General features: G+C 41.7%; 1 protein-coding gene across 2 annotated transcripts in view; it reads right to left on the reverse strand.

Annotated features, from left to right (window-relative positions):
• Positions 1-18754: 18754 nt before the first annotated feature.
• Positions 18755-23569, reverse strand: part of hectd2 (HECT domain containing 2) — a 59174-nt gene continuing 54359 nt past the window's right edge. For both annotated transcript variants that reach the window (XM_004570636.5, XM_004570635.4), the window contains exon 22: positions 18755-22783. In XM_004570636.5, the coding sequence (XP_004570693.1) occupies positions 22663-22783 (121 nt within the window). In that variant the 3' untranslated portion in view covers positions 18755-22662. The remainder of the gene's footprint in view (positions 22784-23569) is intronic.

The following is a 23569-nucleotide window of genomic DNA, read 5'->3' on the forward strand; positions in this document are numbered from 1 at the left end:
AATAATGTGCACATTTCCACGAGAGAAATCCCACGCCTGATTCTATCCTCGCTTTTTACATCCAACACAAAAACTGCAGTCGTGGTGCTTTCGATTGTACTCAGAACTCGGAAATTCTGCCTTCTGAATAGGAAGATGTAGGTAACACCAGACTGCAGATGAGCTGCATACAGGGCTGGACTGGGACAGAAAATCGTCCCGGGCATTTTGACTAGCCCGCCATTATAGGAAAAATCATAAAGCCTTTGAATGAAAACAAACACTGTTGTGACAGTGATGTACACTGTTCTTATGGTATATATGTATCAATCTATCAATCGTTTGTTGTAAGACTCAGATAATTATTTTTTTAAAAGGGAGACATTTTAAATGAGAATAAGAAAGTATTTCCTTGTGCCCCCCTTTCCCTGTTAATTCCATGGACCCCTGGCAACACTTTGCTAGACCCGCCCCTGCACAGTTACCAGCTGTCAGCTACCTAAAAAAGGATCCTGGTGTTGTCTCTCAGAAACAGTTCATAACTTCCCTTCAACTCATCCATGTGACCTAAAAGGTAAACCTGTTTCTCCATCACAGCTCTGATGATCCAGTAAGGACATCTCCTGGTTTCATCTTCATGTTTCCCTCTCACCACATATCCAAACCAACATCATGACCAGCAGCTTTACAGCTGTGGCTCCAGCAAACATCAGCTGATACTAGAAATTAATATTAAATAAATTCTAACAACAGCTGATCAAGCTTAAACGTGCTGCTGTTGTTTACCGCGGCATCCGCTGGTTTCCTCTTTCTGGCGCAAAGTGGGCGATAAACAAACAAGAGAGAAAAGCCGATCAGCTGATCATTGATCAGTTTCATGATTGAAGTACAAACAGGAGAGGGAGGGTGAGAGGATGAGAGGAGAAGAGGCAGCTGTGCAGCAAAGACACAGAGTAACTCCAGCTTTGTGTCTTTTTCATTGTAGCTGAAGTCCGGGACAAACTGTGTTTCTTTTCACCTCAATACGAAACGCGTAATATTTTCTCTGAATACGAGACGATTCCATTTTTTTACAGGACGGTTGGCAACTCTAATAATTAACCTTATGAACAAAATAAAGTTCAACATCAGTAACATCATAGCTCCCACCCAGCTGTATAGAAACTCCGTCATGCTAGCTAGCACGCAGTACGAAAAAGTCAGCACAACTAAAATAAACTCCACCTAAACTTGGTTTATATCTGACCCAGATGGACTGCAGGTCATAACTTCTTACCTGAAGTTCAGTTCAACTGACACTCTCGGACCAGCGGCCTCTTCGGGTCTCTCCTCTTGCCTCCCTTTTCCTTCATCCACCTGCTAGCTTCCACCACTTGCTAATGTTACTGAGTCTGTGGAAGCTCCGCGATAGCCACAACAGGAAGTAACGAATAACGAGCCTATCTAAATCCCAGTAACGAGTAACGCGTTCTCGGTTTTGGCATGATAACTAGTTACCGTCCTCGTTACCACAATAATAACGTAGTTACTGTAACGCGTTACTTAATAACGCGTTAGTCCCAACACTGGTCATCAGCTACAGCTACATGTACAGGACATACAGGAGAATTTCTCTCACCTTTAAAGAATTATGGACACTTTATGATAATATATAAAAGTTATTGTACACTAGTGCAATATGTAAATATATATGAATGAACAAACAGAGCAGCTTGTAAGTTGTACATGGACAGCAGTGCTTCGTTTAGCAGTAAAGAAGAACAGCAGTGTTGATTTTAGCTCTGATTCAGTCTGTGTGGAGGCTGCGTCCACGCGTCCGCGGGTATTCTTATAAACAGATTTTCAGTTTTTATTTTTTTTTAAATCCCATCCACATGTGTAGTTTTAAAAAATATCTCGTCCACATGTAAACACAAAAAACAAAGTGAAACGAAACACGCCGAAGCAACAGGTGGTGAAATAATCCCCACCGTGTAGAAATGTTGGCCAATCAGAATTGTAGAAGCCTGGGAGGGAAAGAGTAAACAAAGATGGTGCATAGAAGCAGTCTTTCTACATACAGGGACAGTAACTGTGTGTGAAAACTGCAGATAGACTAACAGCAGAAGTTTTTTGTCTCTATCATTGTAGAAATTCATCTCATGTAAGCATTAAGCTGGCGCACAGCTTTGATGTTGTGCGACTAAATCTCTGTTTTCCTCGTCCACACGTAAAAGCAAAAACTGAGTTTTCGAAAATCTCCAGCCTGGCAGGTTTTTAAAAAAATTTCTGTTTCAAAATGCCGTTTACATGTGGACAAAAGGCCCGAACGAAGAAGCTGCGTGTAGGTCTGGATGCAGCCTTAGCTGCTCAGAACACAATTTAATTGACATGATGGATTTTTGGCTTGAAAGACTTTCTCAATAAATTGAATAATTGTGGATCAAATGAATCAACTAGACAACTAGCAAAAGACGTTCAGTCTGTCTATGGTTACACAACAACACAGCCAGGCTCGCACGTTCCCCAGGTGCTGAACGCTGGTCATGTGAATAACTCCTGTTTACTCACCTGCTGATGAAATCGTGGGTATCCCCGAGGTTGGGCAGAAGCAGAATCATCCATTTTCTCTCTACAAAGAGGAAAGTCTCGACTTTAATCAGCTAACGATTTAGCTCTATACAGCAAACCCAGCAACAGTGATATGTGATGTGAAGCAGTGAAGCTCAGAATAATGACAAGAACATCAATAGCCTTAAAAGGCTACACACACACACACACACACACACACACACACACACACACACACACACCTACCTTTGCTTCGAGCACTGAGTCACAAATGATGAGTAAATCTCTTCCCATCACAACAAACTCATTCCATTCATTCCAGCGATATGAACGTTATTTCGCCCTCCTACACATGAACGCTATGATCATCAGCTGAAGAGTAATGTTACCAACATGTTACTGCGTGGACACTCAGGTAAACACACAGTCTGCTGGCTCCACAGCAGAAATCTGTGTTTTTGGCCTCTAAATGCATCAGATGGCATAATTTGAAGTGAAGAAGTGATTAATAATATTATGAGTGATCTAAAGTTTGAAAAGGGAAAAGCAGCGCCAAAGAGGAAGGATCAGCATGAATATCTTATCAGGAGGCTATTTTTCATGAGCTTTGGTTTCCAGTACAAACTTTAGAAACCAGACGTGACCATCTTCCTGTCGTTCATGTCGTGGATGTTCGTTTTGAGCAGTTTCAAATAACCCTGTGAGGTTCTGTACAAGTAACACTGCTGTGCAGGCGTCACACTGCTCCAAACGCTACATTTCAGACAGTTATTCTTCTCTTGGTACATGTCAGGCTAAAAAAGCTCACATCTGCTGTGCAAATTGAGTCAGCTGAAGGGAGGAGGGGCCTAAAGGGGGAGGAGCTGTGAATGTATTGTCATGACTATGAATGTAAATGACCATGTACAGTATAAAAAAAGATGGAGCAGCTTTCTGGTCTGGAAAGTGAAGGCGGTGCAGAAGTGTTTTAAACTTTCATTCTTTATAAAAGCAAAATGATTTGCACGGGCAGCAGTCTAAGTGCACGAGACCAGAAGGGGATTTGTTCCAGTTTGTTCTAGGTCAGCAACGTAAGAAATAACTTTACTTTTATAGCACTTTTCAAAATGACTGGAGCTCTCAGGCTCGGTGAGCAGGGCTGGTACTGACTGCCCCCCTCTCCTCAGAGTCTGCAGACCGAGTTATGCTCACTGCCAGGAGTAAGGTCGACAAAATGTTTAATACATTGAATTAGTAATCGCAGAGCATTCACTGAGGCAGGAGAGGCTGCAGAATATATTAAGTACAGCTGTGTATCATCTGCATAGCATTGGTGAGTCTGTCCAATAGCAACGGAGATTCCATAAAACCATAAACTACATGACCAAGGGCCACATATATGAACACAAAGCAGACCTGGACTGGATTGAGCCCTGGGGGGTCTCCACATGAGGACTGCATATGGGAGCATACATGGGTTGGTAATATGAGTTTTAAATGATCTGTCAAATGATGAAAACCAGTTGAGAGCAGTGCCAATGATGCCTGCACATTTCTTACTAAGGATGGCATGACTGGTATCAAAGACAACAGGCAAGTGAAGTATTCTCACCGTTGTCCAAGTGCATTACAATATCATTAGTAAATCCCAAGGATTTTGGAAATAAATGGCACTTTGAAAATTGACCTGTAATTATCTAAAACAGTGGTATCTGCCGTGGGAAGGTGTCAGGTAGAACCACTTTAATGGATTTAGGTTGGCTATTATTATCAGGTGGGCAAGAAAAAGGGTCTATATGTGAGGGAATATCCAGAAGGTTTATTGTAGAAATCAGTTTAAACTCAAACCTACTGGGTCAGAAACTTGGGAGGCAGGATGAAAGTGTAGAACCTTCAGCTGTGACCTGATACTGTCAGCAAAGAAACTTTGGGCTGCAGCACGATCCAGCATTAAGGATTACTTTGAACTGAATCATGCAAAGCTACCCTAACAGTGTCCAAGAATAAAAATAGATCTATTCTGGAGAACAAGGCTTAAATGGAACAGTTGATCTTCCAAATATACCAAGTTTCAAGCACAACTGAACCAAAGGCAGAGAACCACAAGCTGTTTAGTTTTTTGCATTTTGCGAGACTGTGCATTAGTTCGTTGAACAGTGGACACAGTATCTGGTACAACAGTGATGCTACAAATCTGCAGCTCACAGATTTCAAAGTGCGATGAATACCTTTAATGTAAAACAGTTTGTTTTCAGTATGAAACCAGCTTTAGATGGCAGAGTTTTGTGAAGACTGCTGCTCTGGTGTTGGATAGCACTGTTGTGTCGGTGCCAGGGTTTGTAGTTCATGATAATTAACCAAACTTTCACAAGTCTGAATGTTGTAATGGCAGAGCAGGTGTTGCATAGTATCAAAAGTGCATATAAACCAGTGTGTGTGTGTGTCTGTGTATTTTATGATTGCACAGTCTTTGCATTGGTACAATGCCAGATGCAAACAAAGCGCGGAAATATACCGAGGGACGTCTTGCAAAATGAAACAGACCTTGAGATCGTGACCTTAAACGCACAACAATTTTGCGTGTTGCATAAATACTTTTATTTTTCTCTCTGGTCCGTTAACCTGAGATGAACCTTGCACCACAGCCAACAGTGAAATCAGCTGAAAGGTTAGTTACCTACATTGAACTACTTACCAATCGAGTCTTTGGGCAGTTTTGTTGGAGTGATAATGGAGAGAAAAAAATAAAGCATAAAAACACTGAAGGGTTAATTCCATCTTGCATTTGGTGATTTGTGTTTGATTTATAAAAGTTTACAAGCTGATTATGTTAACACAGTTACCGTAAACCTCGTTTCAACATCAAGATTTATTGTGTCATCAGAAACGGCAACACTCCCTAAAGCAGCGTTTGTGGGTTTTTTGGCTACAAGCCTGCAAAACTGACTCTGCGGGTTTCAAAAGTGAAAAGCCAGTTATTACATGGCAGATGGAGATACTGGGTTTTTTTGCCCATGAGTAAGGATAACAATCATGGAAACAGAGGAATGAATAACTTTATACTGGTTTCTAACAAAGAGACACCAGCAGCAAAAACCAAACAAACCTGAACATTTCAGCATGCAGCAGAAAACCAAGAACATTACTGTGTCATTCTTGACCCTGGATTTGTTTTAGTTCTGCAGGCTGCAAAAAAAGTGTTTATTCGAAACGACCTGACAAACACGTCACGTGTGCGAGAAAACCAGCTGACCTACATGTCGTCTCTGATTTTGATCTGTTTCGTATGCTTCGATATAAAATGTAATTCTGTTATGAAGATTTTGAATGACAATGACAAATCTTAATATTTTGCTATGCATTTCTTTGCCATTTTCCTGTCACGTGTGGAGGAGGACGGGAGATCCTGTCACACCTGAAAATAAACCACATGACCCAACATGCTGCTGATGAGCTTAATTAGAAAAGAGCATGGTTATTATAGGCATGTATCGTTGTGTGGCAGGTTATTTTGTCTTGATGAAGGTTGAGGTCAGCAGGTCAAGACGCCCGTAAATTCTCCCTGACGTCCATCATTCTCAGGAATGCCCGCCGTCCGTTTGTCCTGCATTCATTTGACACACTGACCTTAAAGCTGCAGCCTGATTCACAGACGGGAGCAAAAGAAGGATTTCATTTATTTTACTTTTTTAAAAATTAGACATCAGCATTTCTTTTTAAATGGCACTGCCTTGAAGAAACACTCGGCAACAGTTACAAAAGAGGAGGAGGAGGAAATGTGCAATATTTTATTTCTCTGAAGTGACAATAGAACGTGGGGTGAAGGTAAACAATGCAACTTTAAAAAGCTGTTGCATGCATCTCCTCCTCCTCCTCTGATGAGTGCAGCAGGTCAGATGAAGCTGAAGAAAGAAGAAACTCCTCCCTGACTGCTCAGATTGCTTAAAAAAATCAGTTCCTTCTCGATGCCCCAGAGCTTCAAATGAAAAGGAGAAAAACTGAAACAAAAAGATTTTAACTTCTTCATTTCTGTCATTTCCTCTGTGTTTCAAGCAGTGCCACAAATTTCTAAACACGCCTGAAATCGGAATATTGAAAATACCCCACCTGACTGTATTTCCCGAGCCTCTGAGAGAACTTTAACCTTAGAAAGGTTAAAGAGGTCATGCAGTTTCATCTCTGCAGCTTTATTTCTTCACAAACATGCAAACAGAAAAGCGCAGTCCCAACCTCTGCTCAAGTTTAATCAACACCTTCTCTTATTGGAGATCATCCACCCTGAAGCATAAAAATAAACAGTAGCAGCATATCATGGAGGAACACGACGTCTTTGTGGAGGAACAGCGTGTTTGTTTGATCTGAGCAGACTGACCGACCGTCGGTGCCATGAGCTCTGGCCTGATCAGAACACAGTAACTGAAGCCTGCACTTTAAGTGGTCATGCTTTACTTCAGCTTCCATCTCCTCCCAGCCATGAGCATTTGTAGCATGAATATAAGATATAGATGGTTACCATCAGATTTTTGGGGTTTGGGTGTAGAACTTCTCCTCATGATGGATGTAAACATGATGCCAAGAGAGATAATTACTTTTATTAATTTCACTTTTCTGTGCTTGTTTTATTGAAGTACGATGCAAAGTTACATGTTTTTAATGTTTGATGTTTTTACATTATATTTAAGTCAGTGTGCCAAGCTCAATAGTGCCACTACAGCGAGTCAGATGAGTTAGTCCACTTATTTATGGCCAATGGTTGGACTTGATTAAGCTGTGCACACATTAATAAACAAATACAGTCGTTTTGAATGTTCACACATTAGTGATGGTGAGGTTAAATAGAATAAAACACTCTAAAATATTAAAACGTTATCCTAAAAAATGATCAAATGGTGCAAACTTGTCTGTAATATAAAAGAACCCCGCGGACTGCTAAAGCAGAGGTTAGCTGACACACTGCCATGACCTCTGCCTTTTAAAAGCATCAGCTGGTGTCTACCTTCGTTCATTCCACCCCTGCCCTCAGAGTCTGCAGTCCGAGTTATGCTCACTGCCACATATCTGGCATAGATATTGTTTACATGAGGGGTAAGATAGCTCTCCTCTTGCATCAGATACTAAGATACTGACATTGTCTCGTGGGCGGGGCATTTGCAATATTGCCATGAAATGATGACACCAGAAACACATTCAAAGAGAATATTCCTTACCTCTTTGAGGGGCTGCATTTGTTACAGTGACGAGGGAGAAACAAGAGAGTTAGCAGGTCTTAAATCGGAGCATTGACCACTATTGCCGATTATAGCATGAATTCTGAGCTAGCTATAGCTTTGATGCTACCTGACAGGCTGTCTCAGGTTGTAATGCAGCTTTTTAAAGACGCTGCATGCGTCATATCAGTAAATCGTTACTTGAGTGTTGGGAGTGAAAGGAATATGGTGACTGACACTAAGAGCGATGCTAAAATTACCAGTAACTCCAAGAACCCGATCACATTGTAACCTCATTTTAACTCAACCCAGCCAAGCAATGTTGGTGCTAACCACAGAGAAACCACACAAGAAGTGCCACAAAAAAGTAAATATCAGGGAGTTAAAACCAAAAACAGGACGTGGCTGATAAACCTGTGGTTTACTCTGTGCCATGCCTTCATTTTCTCTCCCCTCTATAGTTTTGTCTGTTTTCCTGCACTTAATTATATAAACTCGTCTTATTACCGAGACACCAGCGGCACTGAACTGAGCGGCAGTGTCCGACTTCACGGGATAAGAATGTGTAAATACTCATTTCATAGAAGACTGTTGGCACACTGAACCCCACAGCAAGACATGTTATTTATTAGGTAACTGAAAATGCTCCAACATCTTTTGACAGACATGGTGAAGAGATTTGTTTCAGTTACTCTGATATGTAATCTGACATGAACTGGCACTGGAGCGCAGTAAGAAGGTTGTGGGTTCCAATCTTGTGGTGATTCGGAGCCACTCTGTGCAGAGTTTGCATGTTTGCTCTGTGGGTTTAAGTGGCTTTGGTAGTTTGTTCTGTGCCTGCCTGCATGAATGCATGTCTGGAGACGTGACCTGGTTAGTTTACAGCAGTTTTAAAAATAAACAAAAACTGTAGCTCCACATGAACACATGAAGGACTTTAACTGTGCCACACAAGCCCTAACAAGCACTCAGTGCTGATCTCTGGATGTGACAGTACCCAAACCTGATACAGGTGTTATTATACAATGTTTGAATCTCTGGGACTTTTTTGTTGTCTATTGGAAACCACTTAATTAACTGACGAGACTCACTTTCCAACCTAAACAGTCTGGAGATGAAAACTGTTTCTGCAGGACTCTCCCGTCAGTGTGATGAGGAAGAAGTGACGAAGCTAGAGAGCTGCTTATGTAACAGCGCTCTGTGCCAGGACTTGTTTATCCTGCACTGAACCACATTGTTGAAGTCTGTGAATCTGTCGAGTCAGACCCCGAAAGCCCTCCAAACCACGGCTGGGCAGAGCCCTCGCTGCACAACGCAGGCTGTTTATTCACATCTGGAGCAGAAACAACAGGAGCTTGTGGAGCTCTGGGCGTAGTTTCAGAGACAAACTTTATTGTGAGGAGGAGAAAAGTGGGTTTAAAAACGAAAATGTTCCTGCTTTTTCCTGGACACAGAAAGCTCATGATGCAGTAATCTGAACAAGACATGAATAAACAGGTACACTTTTATAGATTTAATACAGTTTATTGTAAGGTTTCCCGTCTAGGTTGTAGAGTTTCTACATAAAGTTCAAAATGACACCAACTGCTTCAGTGTTTTACTGTTTTTGATTGAAGCTTCTTCAATAGGTGCAAAAAACTTTAAAACATTAGAAATGTTTTGTTCTAGCAAAGCAAAATTATGTTTTTTCCATTTGCAAATCTTTTCCCATATAAGGAGATAAATGAATACCATTGTTTGGATTTCCTTCACACAAACAGTGCAGTTCATAATGTGCAGTTTTATTCCCTGCAGGCCCAAACAAGTCAGTCTGTTCTACTTGACACACGTGTGCACACACATTCGAGGCTGAAGGTTTCCAGGGTTGGCTGAGGACAGCCGCCTGCAGGAAGGAAATCTACAGCAACTTTGCAGCGAAAGGATCAGCAGAGCGTGTGATGGTGGTAAAGTGTGTCCTGGTAAGGAGAAGGCTTCCTACCACACACTCACACGGCTTTCTGCATTTTACCGACTTTCTGTGCAGTTGTGTTCTTTCAGTTTTAGACAAGAATGGGAAACTTTAAAAACAGTGTGGTCTCATGTTCAGCAACTCCTTGAGTGAGCAGTAAAGAGCTTGTGTTGGTGCTACTGCAGGAGTTTTCATACACAGCATGAACAGGGCACTCTGTGTCACAGTGAATCCAAATACCTTTGGCAGGGTTCATATGTGCAGGACAACATCACTCACTCCACCCGTTCCCATCATGCTGGGAATGTGATCACAATGGCACCAACTGTGTCTCAGCCACACCTCCACTAACCTGCGTTCACCTTGAGTCGTTCACACGTTCACTCCGTGCTTGCACAGATGTGTTCACATAGTCAGAGGATGAACAGCAGTTGCAAAATGCACGTCGCCATGTGTGAGTAGTGAAGAAAAATGAGGGCAACAAACAATTTTTCAGCCTGAAGGCGACCACGCCCTCTGCTGCTGCGACACCGCTGCAAGTTAGCTAGCTAGCTCAGAGCTACTACACTACAGTGTAAACAGTAAAATTCAAATGGACGATTTAACTATTCTCAGTAATTATGGAGGGGCTCAGAGTAGAGACATTGATCCTCCTCATTGAAAGAACCAGGTAGTTTTGGCTGACTAGGTTCTGGAGCTGACTGGGTTGCCCCTCAGCTGGGGTGTTTTGGGAATGTTCCACCCAGGATACACTGGAAAGGTGTCTTCCCGAAAGTGCTGGAAGAGGATAAGTGGCAGAAAATCGATTGATGGATTAAAAAAAGCCCACTGTAACCAGTTGCTGTTGTTTTTTTTTGATTAGCTACAATCAGCTGACCGTGTCTGCCACCTTCTTTGTCTCCTTTCTTGTTGCCAGGCTGTGTTAGAATGGAGATCTATGTGTATCTGTGCGGGCCACCCTCTCCCCATGACATGTTACAGCTCGCACACAGTGATCATAAAATATGTTGCCACTGCCCTCACATGTTACCAGTCAGTGCAGACTGACAGCAGATTGCACACCAACCCTCCTTTCTTTACCCACGAGCCCCTGAGGTACTCGAACGTCCTGCACTCAGGCGACTCGACTGTTACCCCGTTTAAACTAATACCTACTATAAACCCAAACAGGTGATTGGAAATCAGTATTTATTGGACTCGTGATGCCCAGGTTTTATTTCGGTATTGCATACTCTTCATCATGATTCCATCTTAGTCTATTTTTACCTTGTTTAGCTGTTATACTTGCTTTTATACGTTCATGCTTGTTTTGTGTACATTTCCATTTACCTCGTGTTTTTTTTTATTATTTATTTTTTGTACTGTTATAAGGTGACCTCGAGGGTCTTTAAAGGCACCTATTAAAAAAACAAAAAACAAACCTTTGCACATTTGGAGTTTTACCTTTAACTCAGACTTAGTTTAGTTTCCATTCCACTTTTACTCGTCTTTGATTTCAGCCCATTTTCACATTTTCATGTGGAAACATCTCTCACTGATAAATAATTCTGAGTTATTCAACGTTGGAAAATTTTCCATGTATGATCGCTGCATGACTAAAATAACCGGAGGGTCTGAGGACTCAGCACACGAAACATTTTGAAAGTTTAGATTTGAGTTTTCCCGTCCTATTTCAGGGTCAGTCAGCAAACATTTACAAACAGTGTTATTGCATCATGTCTGGAGACCTTATTCTGCTAGGCGCAAATATTGCATAGTTTTGTGTTTGCAGTATGCCAGTGTGTTGAAACTCTAATCAGGGATAGCAAATCAATGCTAATATTGATCCTGGCTAGCTGACAGTCATTATATAATGCTAACATTGCCTAAAAGCTTTTTGTTTAAAGCTATGAAATACAGTCTTTATTCTATTTGATGTTTCTTATAGAAAAATAAAAATGATGAATTTAAAAAAGCAATGCAGTGCTGCACTCCAGGTGGAAAAATAAACCACGATGGAAAAATGGTTATATAATTATGTCATCTCTGCCAATGTTAACGACCCCTGAACTTTCTGGACTATTTTGCAAATGAATGTTGGGAAAACGTGAGAAGAGTCATGTCGCCTCAAACAGAGACAATTTTATGTCCAAGTGATGGAAAACTTCCAAAACATCCAAAATGTTAGAATGATGACGCCCATAAAAACGGGGCCCAGTCGGTGCTGTCACGTGTTTGTAATGAATTGTGTTAGTCGATGTTTTTCCTCATTGTTAAACTGCTTTTGTGTCAGAGTGGTTGTGCTAAACTTGTAGAGTTTGACAGGTTGTAGGTCATCTGATCTCTGTGCTGCAGTCGATTGATTTCTTTAGCATTGCTGTCCTCTTTTCGGGGACTTTGCGCTGCTGCCGGTCTTTGTACCCTTCTAAAGGGATCAAGTTTACTCTGTGGGTATAAACATAGAATTTATTTTTTAGATGTCTTAATAGAATTTTAAAAAAGCACCTTAGGTTTCATTTGTAGAGAGTTCAAGTTTGGAATCTCTCTGTGGTTTTAATTGACTCTTGCACATAAACCTGAGTGACTTTGAGCAGATTTCAGTGTGTTGACTGGGAGTGATGGCTGCTTTTGTTCAGGCCTGCACCTGATTTACAATTTTATTTCCAGTCCTGCAAAGAGAAAGCCCCAACAACATGCAGTGATACTCCGCTCCACAAATGTTTTCTTTAAATCAGACTTTTGTACCTTTCTACCATTAATGACTGGCACTTGGGCTCTACCCACCTACACAAAGCAAAATTAAGAACTTTTACCCAACCAAAAAAACCTGGATCTTTTCTCCAACAGGAGAAATTGCATGACTAGGCTCCACACCCATGCACAATCTCAGCGATGTCCTACGCCAATTCTTTGATATTATATAGCCCACATGATAAAACTAAATAAGAAAACCAACCTGCAGATATTTCAGGCGGACATTTAAAGCCAGTTGCTGGAAGCTGCTGCCAATTAGCTTCCAGAAAAGACTCATTCAGAAGCACAGCTGATGAAGCAGCTCACCTGCAGCTCGTTAAGAAACCCTGCAGGGAGAAATCAAAGCAAATCAATGCCTAAATATAATTAAATAATAGCAATTAGAAGGATTTTCCCAGCCAAGAATGGTGAAATACTAAATTCATAACTGGCCCCATTCATTAGATGCTTTAACATTAAACCCTGATCATAAAAATAAGATAAGAGATACAGATAAAAATCCAAAGCTACAGGCTGTTGCTTTAAATCTTTTCCATATATTCTGCCTTTCTGCACAATAAAAGCTTTTAATTTGGTAACACTTGACTGAGCTGAGCAATCGCTAACCAGATTAATTTCAGTGATAGTCTCTCAATCACAGCAGCCGGCTGCCATGAATCAACTAATCTGGATGTAATTGAACTGTCAACAATCCCAGTGTGCAAAATGTGATGCAAGACTTCACAGTTGGCGTCATGTGCATCCACTGAAGGTCTCCAAAGTCTCCTTCTACACGTCGATCCTAATAAGGCAAACTCACTTCTGTTATCTTCAGTCTAAAGAAGGAGCTGGAATGCGACCTATGCAAGGTTTTTCTTCTAATAATAGAAAACACAGCGGCTGCAAGTCTGCAGACGCGCCATCATTGCATTTTTTTAAAAAGACTTCACTGTAAATGACCTCACAGAAACAAGAAAATTCTTCTACACTGTTTAACTGTCAAAGCATCAGAATAGAGACGGAAACCAAAGAAAGCTGGACAAGAATGGATCCGATGATCGGAGCCAAAGTTCCTCTGGTGATAAGAGGGCAGAGTATACAGAAAACCAAAACTGATATAAAATACAAATGTTAGTGAATAAATAAATATGTTCTTAAATCAAAAACAAACAGGTGTTTTGTCAATTCATTAATTGTTAATACTAACTCACCTGTGCTTACCGTTCCATCAGTCTCTGTCTTTTCTTATTTAATTTTACATTTTATTGTTTAATTTATTAATCACCAGTTATTTACCAACCCCCTCCTCCTTAAATGTGTTTCCAATAAATCCTAAATGTTTCTCCTTTCCTAAATTTGTCGTGTGGATCTGCTTTATGTGAATAATATGTTTTCAAAATTAATTATCGCCCATATTTCTTTTATTTCTGTGAATATTTTTGGCAGTTTTGGTCCTCCACAGCAGAGTGTCTACATAAAAGACAGTTTCAGAATTTCTTTCCTGCCATGTTTAACGTTCATCTACAAAATGCACTTTGGCGAGGAGCTGACACTGAATGAAAAAGGTCAATGGCCGAGCAGAGACGATAAACAGGTCAGTGTCTTTTAAGCCCGGCGAGGTTTTACCCTTCCCTGTTTGGATGATGGAAAGGTTGTTTTCCTTTTTTATTCTCACTCTGTGCTGAACAAAGTGTCAGTGTTTAGTGGGTGAAGAGCTGTCCACCTGCCAGAGCTCAACACTAAGTTGTTTGTAGCCAAGTTAAACTGAAATAAGCTGACGTCAAGCTGATCTGCCGGCAGCTACGCTTTGTATGAAAGACTGTGTTCCTCCAGGCTCAGTCAGACTCGATGGTTTTTCTGCCCAAAAAAACGCCAAAGATACGAGAGGAGTTACTCCTAAACTGGACATTCAAATGTGCTCATCTCAGCTTAGGAGATAAAACTTGTTTTAAGGACTCATATATGTAAATGTCTATTCATATTGTCTAAAGTTGTAACAGGACTTTAGACATGGATAACCATTTAAAGAGAGAGTGAAACAGGCTGTTTTACAGCTGATCCAAAGTTTGTTTTTGCCTGTTTCAGTGTAAGCATAGTTTTCAATAAATTGCATGCTCAAAAACATGTTTTGTCTCACTCCCGTTTCTTCTTTTTGCTTGTTGAAGCTCGACTTGGAACATTGTTAAGATCCGACCATGCAAAATATATATTTCTTTGCCATTCATCAGCTTTTGATCGCAACTGTGTATGAGTGAAACGTGGGTGTTTATCAAGCCTGGGTTAAATTGCCTTTATGAACGACTTTGTATAAATTCCCATATTACCCATAGTAAGACCACACCTGGATCCCCTTCAGTTCGCTTATCAGCCTCGTCTCGGAACTGAGGACGCCATCATCTACCTGCTCAATCGTGTCTACACCCATCTGGACCAGCCGGCGAGCACTGTGAGGGTCATGTTTTTTGACTTTTCCAGTGCTTTCAACACCATCAGGCCGACCCTCCTGGGTGATAAGTTAGCAGCGATGCAGGTGGATGCTTCTCTGGTGTCCTGGATTGTTGATTACCTGACAGGAAGACCACAATATGTACGTCTCCCACAGTGTGTGTCTGACAAGGTGATCAGCAAAACAGGGGCACCACAGGGGACTGTCCTCTCCCCCTTCCTCTTCACCCTCTACACCACAGACTTCAGCCACTGCACAGAGACCTGCCATCTTCAGAAGTTTTCTGATGACTCTGCGGTGGTTGGATGCATCAGCAGGGATGATGAGACAGAGTACCGGGCTGTGGTCGACTCCTTTGTCACGTGGTGTGAGCAGAATCATCTGCAGCTCAACGTGGCAAAGACCAAGGAACTGATCGTGGACTTCAGGAAGACCAGGAAACACTTGACCCCTGTTTCAATCCAGGGGGTCAGTGTTGACATTGTGGAGGACTATAAATACCTTGGAGTACACATTGACAATAAACTGGACTGGGCTAAAAACACCACAGCACTTTACAGGAAGGGCCAGAGTCGTCTCTATTTTTTGAGGCGACTGAGGTCCTTCAACATCTGCCAGAAAATGCTGAGGATTTTCTATGAGTCTGTTGTGGCCAGTGCGATCCTGTATGCTGTTGCATGCTGGGGGAGCAGGCTGAGGGTCGCAGATGCCAACAGACTTAATAAACTAATCCGTAAGGCCAGCAATGTTGTGGGGATGGAGCTGGACTCCCTCAAGGTGGTGTCGGAGAGGCGGATGCTGTCCAAGATAAAGACAATGTTGGATAACACCTCCCACCCACTCCATGACATGTTGGTCAGTCACAGGAGCTCGTTCAGTGAGAGACTGAGATTACCGAAAAGCACCACTGAACGACACAGGAAATCATTCCTGCCTGTGGCCATCTCCCTGTACAACGCATCCACTTAACACACTGTTTGCTGCTACAGCTACACATGTTTCTTTTCCAGCTATTTATTTATGAGTGACTTATGTATGTATGTATATATATGTATATATTGTACTATTCTTAGTTAGCATATTGTCTTTCTTGTCTTAATGTTGGTTTATAATGGAGCACTGTAACAAAAAATAATTTCCCCCAGGGATCAATAAAGTATTCTGATTCTGATTCTGATATCTACTTTATGATTTAATTGATATTAAACAAAAAATGACAAATTATGCATGAAATTCAACTTTTACAAAGATATTTTTTCCCATTTTATGCCGTGTGTCTCCTTTTGTGCTCTTCATGTCAAACGTGGCTAAAGTCTCCAAGAATGAAGTCAGTGTAAAGTAAAGCCACTCTGTTTCCTTTTTCTGCTCTTCACTCCGTATGACCTCAGTGGGAGTGGATCTTTCTTTATGTGGAGCAGCCATTTGGATGAAGTTTTCCTAAATGAGGATGAACTAAAACAGCTTGTTTCAGACAGACGATGAACTGAGGGAACCAAGCATGAAATAATAAGGATTATTTTTACCTGATTCATGTAAAGCTTCTCCAGCAGAGCCTGAGAATTAAATATTGAGTTCAAATTAGGAGGCTCGCCTTTAACTTGCAGAAAGTAATAATTGCATTGTGGCTCCTTTTCAGTGACCGCTTCACTCACAACAAAATAAAAAAAGTCTATAGTCATGGTGCTGCAAAGCAATAATCCCCTTTCTTTCTTTTTGCCTTTTGCAACACATTTGGCAGCTTGACGTCACGCCTCACTCAAGTTTTTAATTTAATGTCCTGTGTCAGTGTGAAGAGGTACTAATCTGTCATTTCAGATCTAAGCTAAATCACATCATCACAAACAAATCTGTCACATTACTGTTTATGAATGTCCGTTTTTACAGGCAGTCCCATGCTGGGAGAGAGCCACACGACATCAGCATGAAAGTAACCCGACCCAAAGAAGTGTGTGCCCTGATGATTAGCCAGGACACAGCAGGAATTTATAATGTGACCCAGTTACCATTTTATCTGACACAGGTATCATTTAAAGTCTGGACACCTAATATTCTGCAAATTGCTCCACTTTGAACTTTGGCTTGAAGCTTGTTTGGTAAATGTTTAATGAAGCAATGTTATTCCACGTTGCTCTGCTAATGGCACAGGGAACAAACTAAGGAAAGTAGGCATAGTGCTAGCGAGAAGCTTTGAGCGCTACATTGTGAGTGAGCTACCGATTAACCTTGCAGTGTCAGCGGTTTCCCATTAGCACCTTGACTGCTGGCAGAGACTAAACTGGGACAAACCAGCCGGGATAATCTGCACAGAAACAAAAACAGAGAAGCGAAGACTTTGAAAAAAAAGGGTTTGTGTCAATAACAATCCACCAATGACTGCACCGCCACAGCCACTCCTCTACTGCTGTCGTGGAGTCGTGTGGAGTTATGATGATAACAGATCAATGAAAAGATGAACTAGATTTAAAAGAAGGAATCCTCAAGGTTGCTCTGCTGATCCACACAGGAAGCAGCGCTAACATAAAAAAACAAAGGACTAACTTAAGGTCATTGTCCAGACACTTGGCAAATTTGTGTGCTTATTTTTGAACATGAATAGAGAGAAAATTGCAGACTCAGCCAGACGGGAGTCCTATTAAAAAATATAATGGTGGACTGTTGTTTGGTTATTTAGTAACAAAGCCGTGCTGGCCATGGCCTACATATTTCTGTTTGTTTAGCAAACGATAAGATCTCTTGTTCCCGGCATCAATGTGGGCCGCCTCACCACGGCGGAGAGGCACAACAAAAGGGGAGGAAAAAATATGCATGAGAAAAAAGCAATGTCAGTGCGAACTGGTGTCTAAACTTAAGGAGAGAAAAGGAGAGAGGAGGCGTGTTTGTGTATTTGGGGTGTGGAGGTGAAGCAGTGCATAAACAGCTACTTGTTCACCATCACACTTCATCTTAGTCACAGTTATATATGGTTCATATGTTTTTGGACAATTACATCAGTTATTCATCATTTTAATTCTGTAAACCAAGTAGTTTTGCCACGATATTCATCTTTGATTGATACTGACGCCTATGAACTTGGTTGTTTCTGTGTTTTAGTTTTTACTCTTTGATTGGTGTGTATGTACTTGTCATAATCATACTGCTCTCCATCTTGGCCAGGTCACTCCTGAAAAAGAGATTTTAAATCTATTAATTTTCAGAGGCTCAAAAGTAGCTGCTTGAACTCTCGGTAAGAGCTCCAAAGAGACGCTGACGATGGTGAGGGACACCATGATTAAGATGAAGAAACAAAGTTAACATATCAGACATAAAGCAGAAACGTCAGGAGCGGCCAAATCAACAATCTGTACATGAAAAGGCCTGAAAGACCTGAAGCTGTCGAACACAACAGGAGGTAACGCTATTTTATAAGCGTGTGTCTGCCAGTGGATCTGGTCTGAAGAGAGGACGAGCATCATTTGATAATGTCCATGGGCTCCAAACTTTGATGCATTTTTTTGTTAAAATGTTTGAATTAAACTGAAAATCTGCACTTCAGTTGTTTGATTGAAACCCTGGTGGACCTGACCGCATGTCTGAGAGTTTCAGTTTGAAGCCAAACTGAATGCTTCACCACCGCCGCTGATGAGTCAGGTTTGCTGGTATCCTTGTTCAAATTTGAAGTAGAGCTATTTGCACTTGACAGACACTTATTATCACACAGCCACAATTTGCACTGCACTGTGATGCTGTGACCTAAAAGCTGTGCTCGCCTCGAGGTGAGTTACCAGTCTTGATCTGCAGCTCCTCTGGTGCAGCCACAAAACCTAAGCTAAACTAATCCAGCTGCCCAGTGAGAAGCTGCAGGAGGCTGTGGTGGTCTGTGCAGCTGCCAGCTTGAACACCAGGATGTGCATGAATTAAAATAAAACTGGATGGAAAGAAAACTCAGGAGACCAGTTTCTGGATAGAGACGAGCCCTCATCGGCTTTTACTGTAAATACTTGTGGAGCAAACACAGTATGTTACGTAAGATTTGGGCAGCAGAAAAGCATAACAGGTTTCAAATATGAGTCATGCAAAGTCAACCCATGATAAAACCCAACAAAACACAGGATAAAACACATTTGACACCTTCCCTGTGAAAGCAAACACGAGACTTTACTTTTTAAGTGGCGTCTGCACTTATTTACATATCGGACGTGAAAATTATTACACCGCAACAAATCTTTGAATCGGTTTGAACTATTTTCAAACTGATTTTCAAGAAGGTCTCTGCACTGCTGTCTCCACTGCATAACCTGACACAGCTTGGTCTTATTCACGTAAAACACACCCGGGTCAAATCAACATTTCAGGAAGACACTTGAGTGACATCATTTTACCCCCGACGTCCACGTTCCTCTCAGTTTCCGTCTCCCGACATGTAAAATGTGTCTTTTTTTGTATTTAGCAAAGCGGCTAACGTGATGCAAATGTGCCACGGAGGCCTTCTCCAACAGATGCTTGGAGACAGGCTGCCTCTTCTGGCTCCTACTGCTGCTCATTAAATGACAGAAAGGACCCATTGTTGCGTCAGGGGCTTTCTCAGACCCTATAGCTGAGTGTGAAAGACTGACCCAGATTAGGTTGATGTTTGGATGGCGCATCCATACGGCTTGCTCGGCTGTTGCTTGGTTACTTCAGTGTCTTTTTAGGATTTCAGACATTTTGCCATGGTAACATTGCATAAGAGAGCGCTGGGGGTTTGGAATTACCGCCGCCCAGCTGTAGAGAGAGGAGAGAGCGGCTTCGAAGCCAAAAAAGTTCAACAAAGTTAAAGAAGCAGAGAGTCTGGATGCCAACCGGCTTTTTACCCCACTGATTAAACTCTGCAGTGAACGAATTTTAAGGCCTTACAAAGTAACTTTGCTCCCTTGAACTGAAGCTACAACGTAACAACTGCAGAGTCATTGTTACACTATAAAAACCACTTTGGGGAAAAACAGCAGCACTGCACTCGTGATGGAAATGATGATGGCTCTATTTGATTATGCAGGGAAGAAAAATCGCATTATTTTCTTTCTAGGAAGATCAAAGAATCTCTTGTGCTGTAAATTTTAAATATAAATCAATCCTCACCGCTCTGAAACTGACACTTAACGGCCTCTTGAGCTCTAAATGGGTCACTTTCCACTACTGATAAAGTTAAACTAAACCTTTTTGTCTGAAATACCTGATTACTCAAGGGCATGTGAACACAATGAGTAAAACAGTGTCCCATTCCTGCTCCAAAGCCTCAAAGTAACCTCATCTCGACTACAGAATGAACCCTGAAATCCAGAGAACACAGTCACCTAATAACCAGTTCTTTTTTCAGTGAATCTGTGTGTCTGTGTGAAGATACGGCAAACGTTGGGTTAACACAAATCTAGGTTTTGGTGTAGACCTAAAGACTCGTACTAATCTCATCAACAGTTACTCTGCGTTTCTCAGGACCCGAGTGCAGTGCTGCGTTTGGTTCTGTTCGATGATGGATCTCAGATTTTGGCTCAGAGTGTCTCTCTGTTCCTGCTTTCTGTGACAGCCACGGCTCCACTCTGCGCATGGGTGGAGGGGCATGCAGTTTCATTGAACTCAGTGCTTTCCCAGGCCTCTTACCCCCAAGTTTAACCCACTGGATACCAAATCTTAACCCAAGGATAAAGCTAATTCCGATTTTTGTTGGATGTGGAAACAACAATAGCGAGTCGTAAAGTTCCAACTTTTTGAAACGTTTATGATGCTGGTGGCAAGAATGGACTTTTTTCATCAATTTAAATAAGTGTCCGAAATAAGTCCAATAAGGAAATTAACGAGCAGTGCATGTCAGACAGAGGTGCTTAACTCGAGTTGTTTCTCTCGGGCACAAAGATGACTTTGTGATAAAATCTGTCAGCCCTCGGCTACAGGCCGGCTCTCAGCCCGAGGGCAGCCGTCACTCATGAAAACAAAAGAAGAAAACCAAAATTAAAAAAGAAAACAAATATTAATCAACAGCTCAGCTTTAACTGCGTCATCATTTCAAAACATTTCAAAGAACTGCTGCAGCCTTTGTTCCATAAAACAGGCGGCAATGTCAAAAAACAAGCAAAACACTGTTCACAAGACGATCGACGTACATCTGACGGTAGCACATCCAGCAAAGCTTTAAGTCCTCACAGTGCAAACCAAACAAAACCATATGCAACACGTTTCAAATGCCTCAGTCAGGACTGACACTAATCTCCCCTCCGGAGGTGTTTCTGTCCGAAACATTCGCCTCCGGTTTCTACTTTTACTTGATTTAAATGAAAATGTTTAAATGATGAGTTTTCAGGAGCGTGCTACTGCCGAACTTCCTGTTAGGCCAGAGCCTCTCCAAAGTAAATGTTCAGTGGTGGGCAAACAGCAGGTCATTGGTTAAAAATGACTCGATTTGAATATTTACCCAAAGAAAGCAGCAACCTTAAAGAGACGTTTAGTTTTTAGTTATATAAGGTTTAAGGGAACAAATATAACCGGGTTTCAGTGGCAGGGACCTACAAATATATGAAATTCTGTATAAAACATAACTTTTTAAGATAGTTCTATTTCTTTTTGTATGGTATCTACAGGGTTGTGTAAAAGTTCTGAAACAATGCAAAATGATTTATAGATCTACAGCTGTCATTGCGTGTGCCAGACCCCGAGGTTAGATTTAGGGTCCTACTTTACTCCATCTTATCCTCTAGTTACAGCTTTCCCCTTGGCAAATATACCAAGCTCCCAGCATCCCTTTGCACTGCCCTGCACAGGTATACCCGTCCCTGAAACCTCAACACCTTAACTGCAGTTTGAGACGGTCTGTGATGGCACATCCATCCATCCATTCTCTTCTGCTTATCCAGTTCAGAGTCCTGGGGGGTGTATGTGGCCTATCCTAGCTACCACAGGGCGAACACTCGTGTGACTTTAGCTAATGAGGAGCCTGCTGGCAGAAACATGGGAATAGTTTAACCACACCATCCCTTTCAGGGGCTCCAGCACACACAGCCTTACATCTTCTGGGTCAAACCTAAAGGTGATCAAACATTAGCCATTAGGACCCATTAGGATTAGTTTTTTTATTGGCCTTTTATCATCATTATTGTTTCGTCAGTAGTTTCTGTGTCATTTCTTTATTAGTGTATTTTTTCTGTTATGTTCACCTATATTTATCGTGCTTTGTGATTTTCTGCAGGGCAGTTTCTTCTGCATTAGCTTTTCTTTTGCCCTGTCTTTTGTTTGAATTTAGTATTCTGCTGCTCTGCTGCAGAGATCAGTGTCTGTCTTTAAAACATAACCGTTTTTGTCTGCGACTATTTATCCAGCCACTCGGCAGGTCAGCTGTTCCAAGCATCTCGGCCCTTCGTGTTATCCCAGACTGACTCCGTGGTGTTGCCATTAGCCATCATCACTCAGGACTCTTTGTTCTCTCACTGTCTGAAATTTGCTCTTTATGAATCTGGCTGAACGTTTGGGACTGTTGTGATGAATTTAGGTTTGAACACACGCCTCCTTCACTGTATTCTGTGGTGGGTAAGCATGAAGTAAACTTAAGTGCTTAAAGAGTTGGTGTTGTTGGTGTTGTTGAATCACAGAATGAGTCCACGGACAAACTAAAGGATTTCTGGAGTTTCTCTGCAGCTGTTTTCCTGGCAAAGCTTCCATCTTGTGCACCGCAGATTTGAATCATCGATGAATCCATCTTCATAAGAAAGTTGCTCAACGTGTTGACTCACAACGAGCAACTTATTTCCTTTCTGATCTCAGATGCGTTGCGGGAAAAGTTTCAGATAGCACTGCAAACAGTCTGTGTGTATATGTGGGAGTTTGTGTGTGCAGATTAGTCACTCAAGGCCAAAGCCCTCAGCATTGGAGATGGCAATGGTCAGTTTCTGTTTGAGCTCCTTCCTGGTTCGATACGGAGGCAAACAGATCTGATTGAAACAGGTGTGAGAGATCGGCAGCCTGCAGAGAGAAAAAGAAAAAGAAAGTTATACAGTGAAACATAAAGAGGTGCCAGGGAAATCACTCTTTCATCACCCTTTTCTGTTGAGGTTGCATCACTTTAAAATGATTGCATCAAGACAAAAAGTCAGAGATGTTAACACTGACCACTGAAGCCTCACTGAGGCTGCAGCTGCTGCACAGAGGGATCAGCAGAAGCCAGAGCTCCTCTGCACAGCAGCACTGCTCATGCATTCTTCACATGATACTTTTCTGACAAAAAAACTTTGTAAAGGGACATCAAACGCAATAATTCCAGATGACAAAGTCTCTAATTAACAACTGCAAAGTGTGACAATCACTTGTGAGTGCGGCAGAAAAACCCACATGTCCAAATTGTTAATCCCAAAGTTGATCATTGAATGCCTCCATAATTAATATTATACAGCCCAATATACACAGAGCTGTTAGCATTTTCCCACACAGCTTTATTTATCTATCAGCTCCTGGTGCTTCGACAAAAGGAACGAAGAAAAGGAAACAATTAAGGAAACATTTTAGAGTGTGTTTAGTTAGAGATTAAAGGTGTGTGTGTGTGTGTGTGTGTGTGTGTGTGTGTGTGTGTGTGTGTGTGTGTGTGTGTGTGTGTGTGTGTAAGCAGCAGTGGGCCAGCTTGCTCATTCCTGACCCAGATCCAGAGTTGGTTAAAGTTCAACAGTGAGTCTTATGTAAACAGCTCCACAAATCGAAACCTCCAGCGAGTCAGCCGAGGGAGTTTCAGCCGAGCGACTCGAACGCTTCCGAAAC

The sequence above is a fragment of the Maylandia zebra genome, linkage group LG13 (genome assembly GCF_041146795.1).
Source record: "Maylandia zebra isolate NMK-2024a linkage group LG13, Mzebra_GT3a, whole genome shotgun sequence".
Taxonomy (NCBI): domain Eukaryota; kingdom Metazoa; phylum Chordata; class Actinopteri; order Cichliformes; family Cichlidae; genus Maylandia; species Maylandia zebra.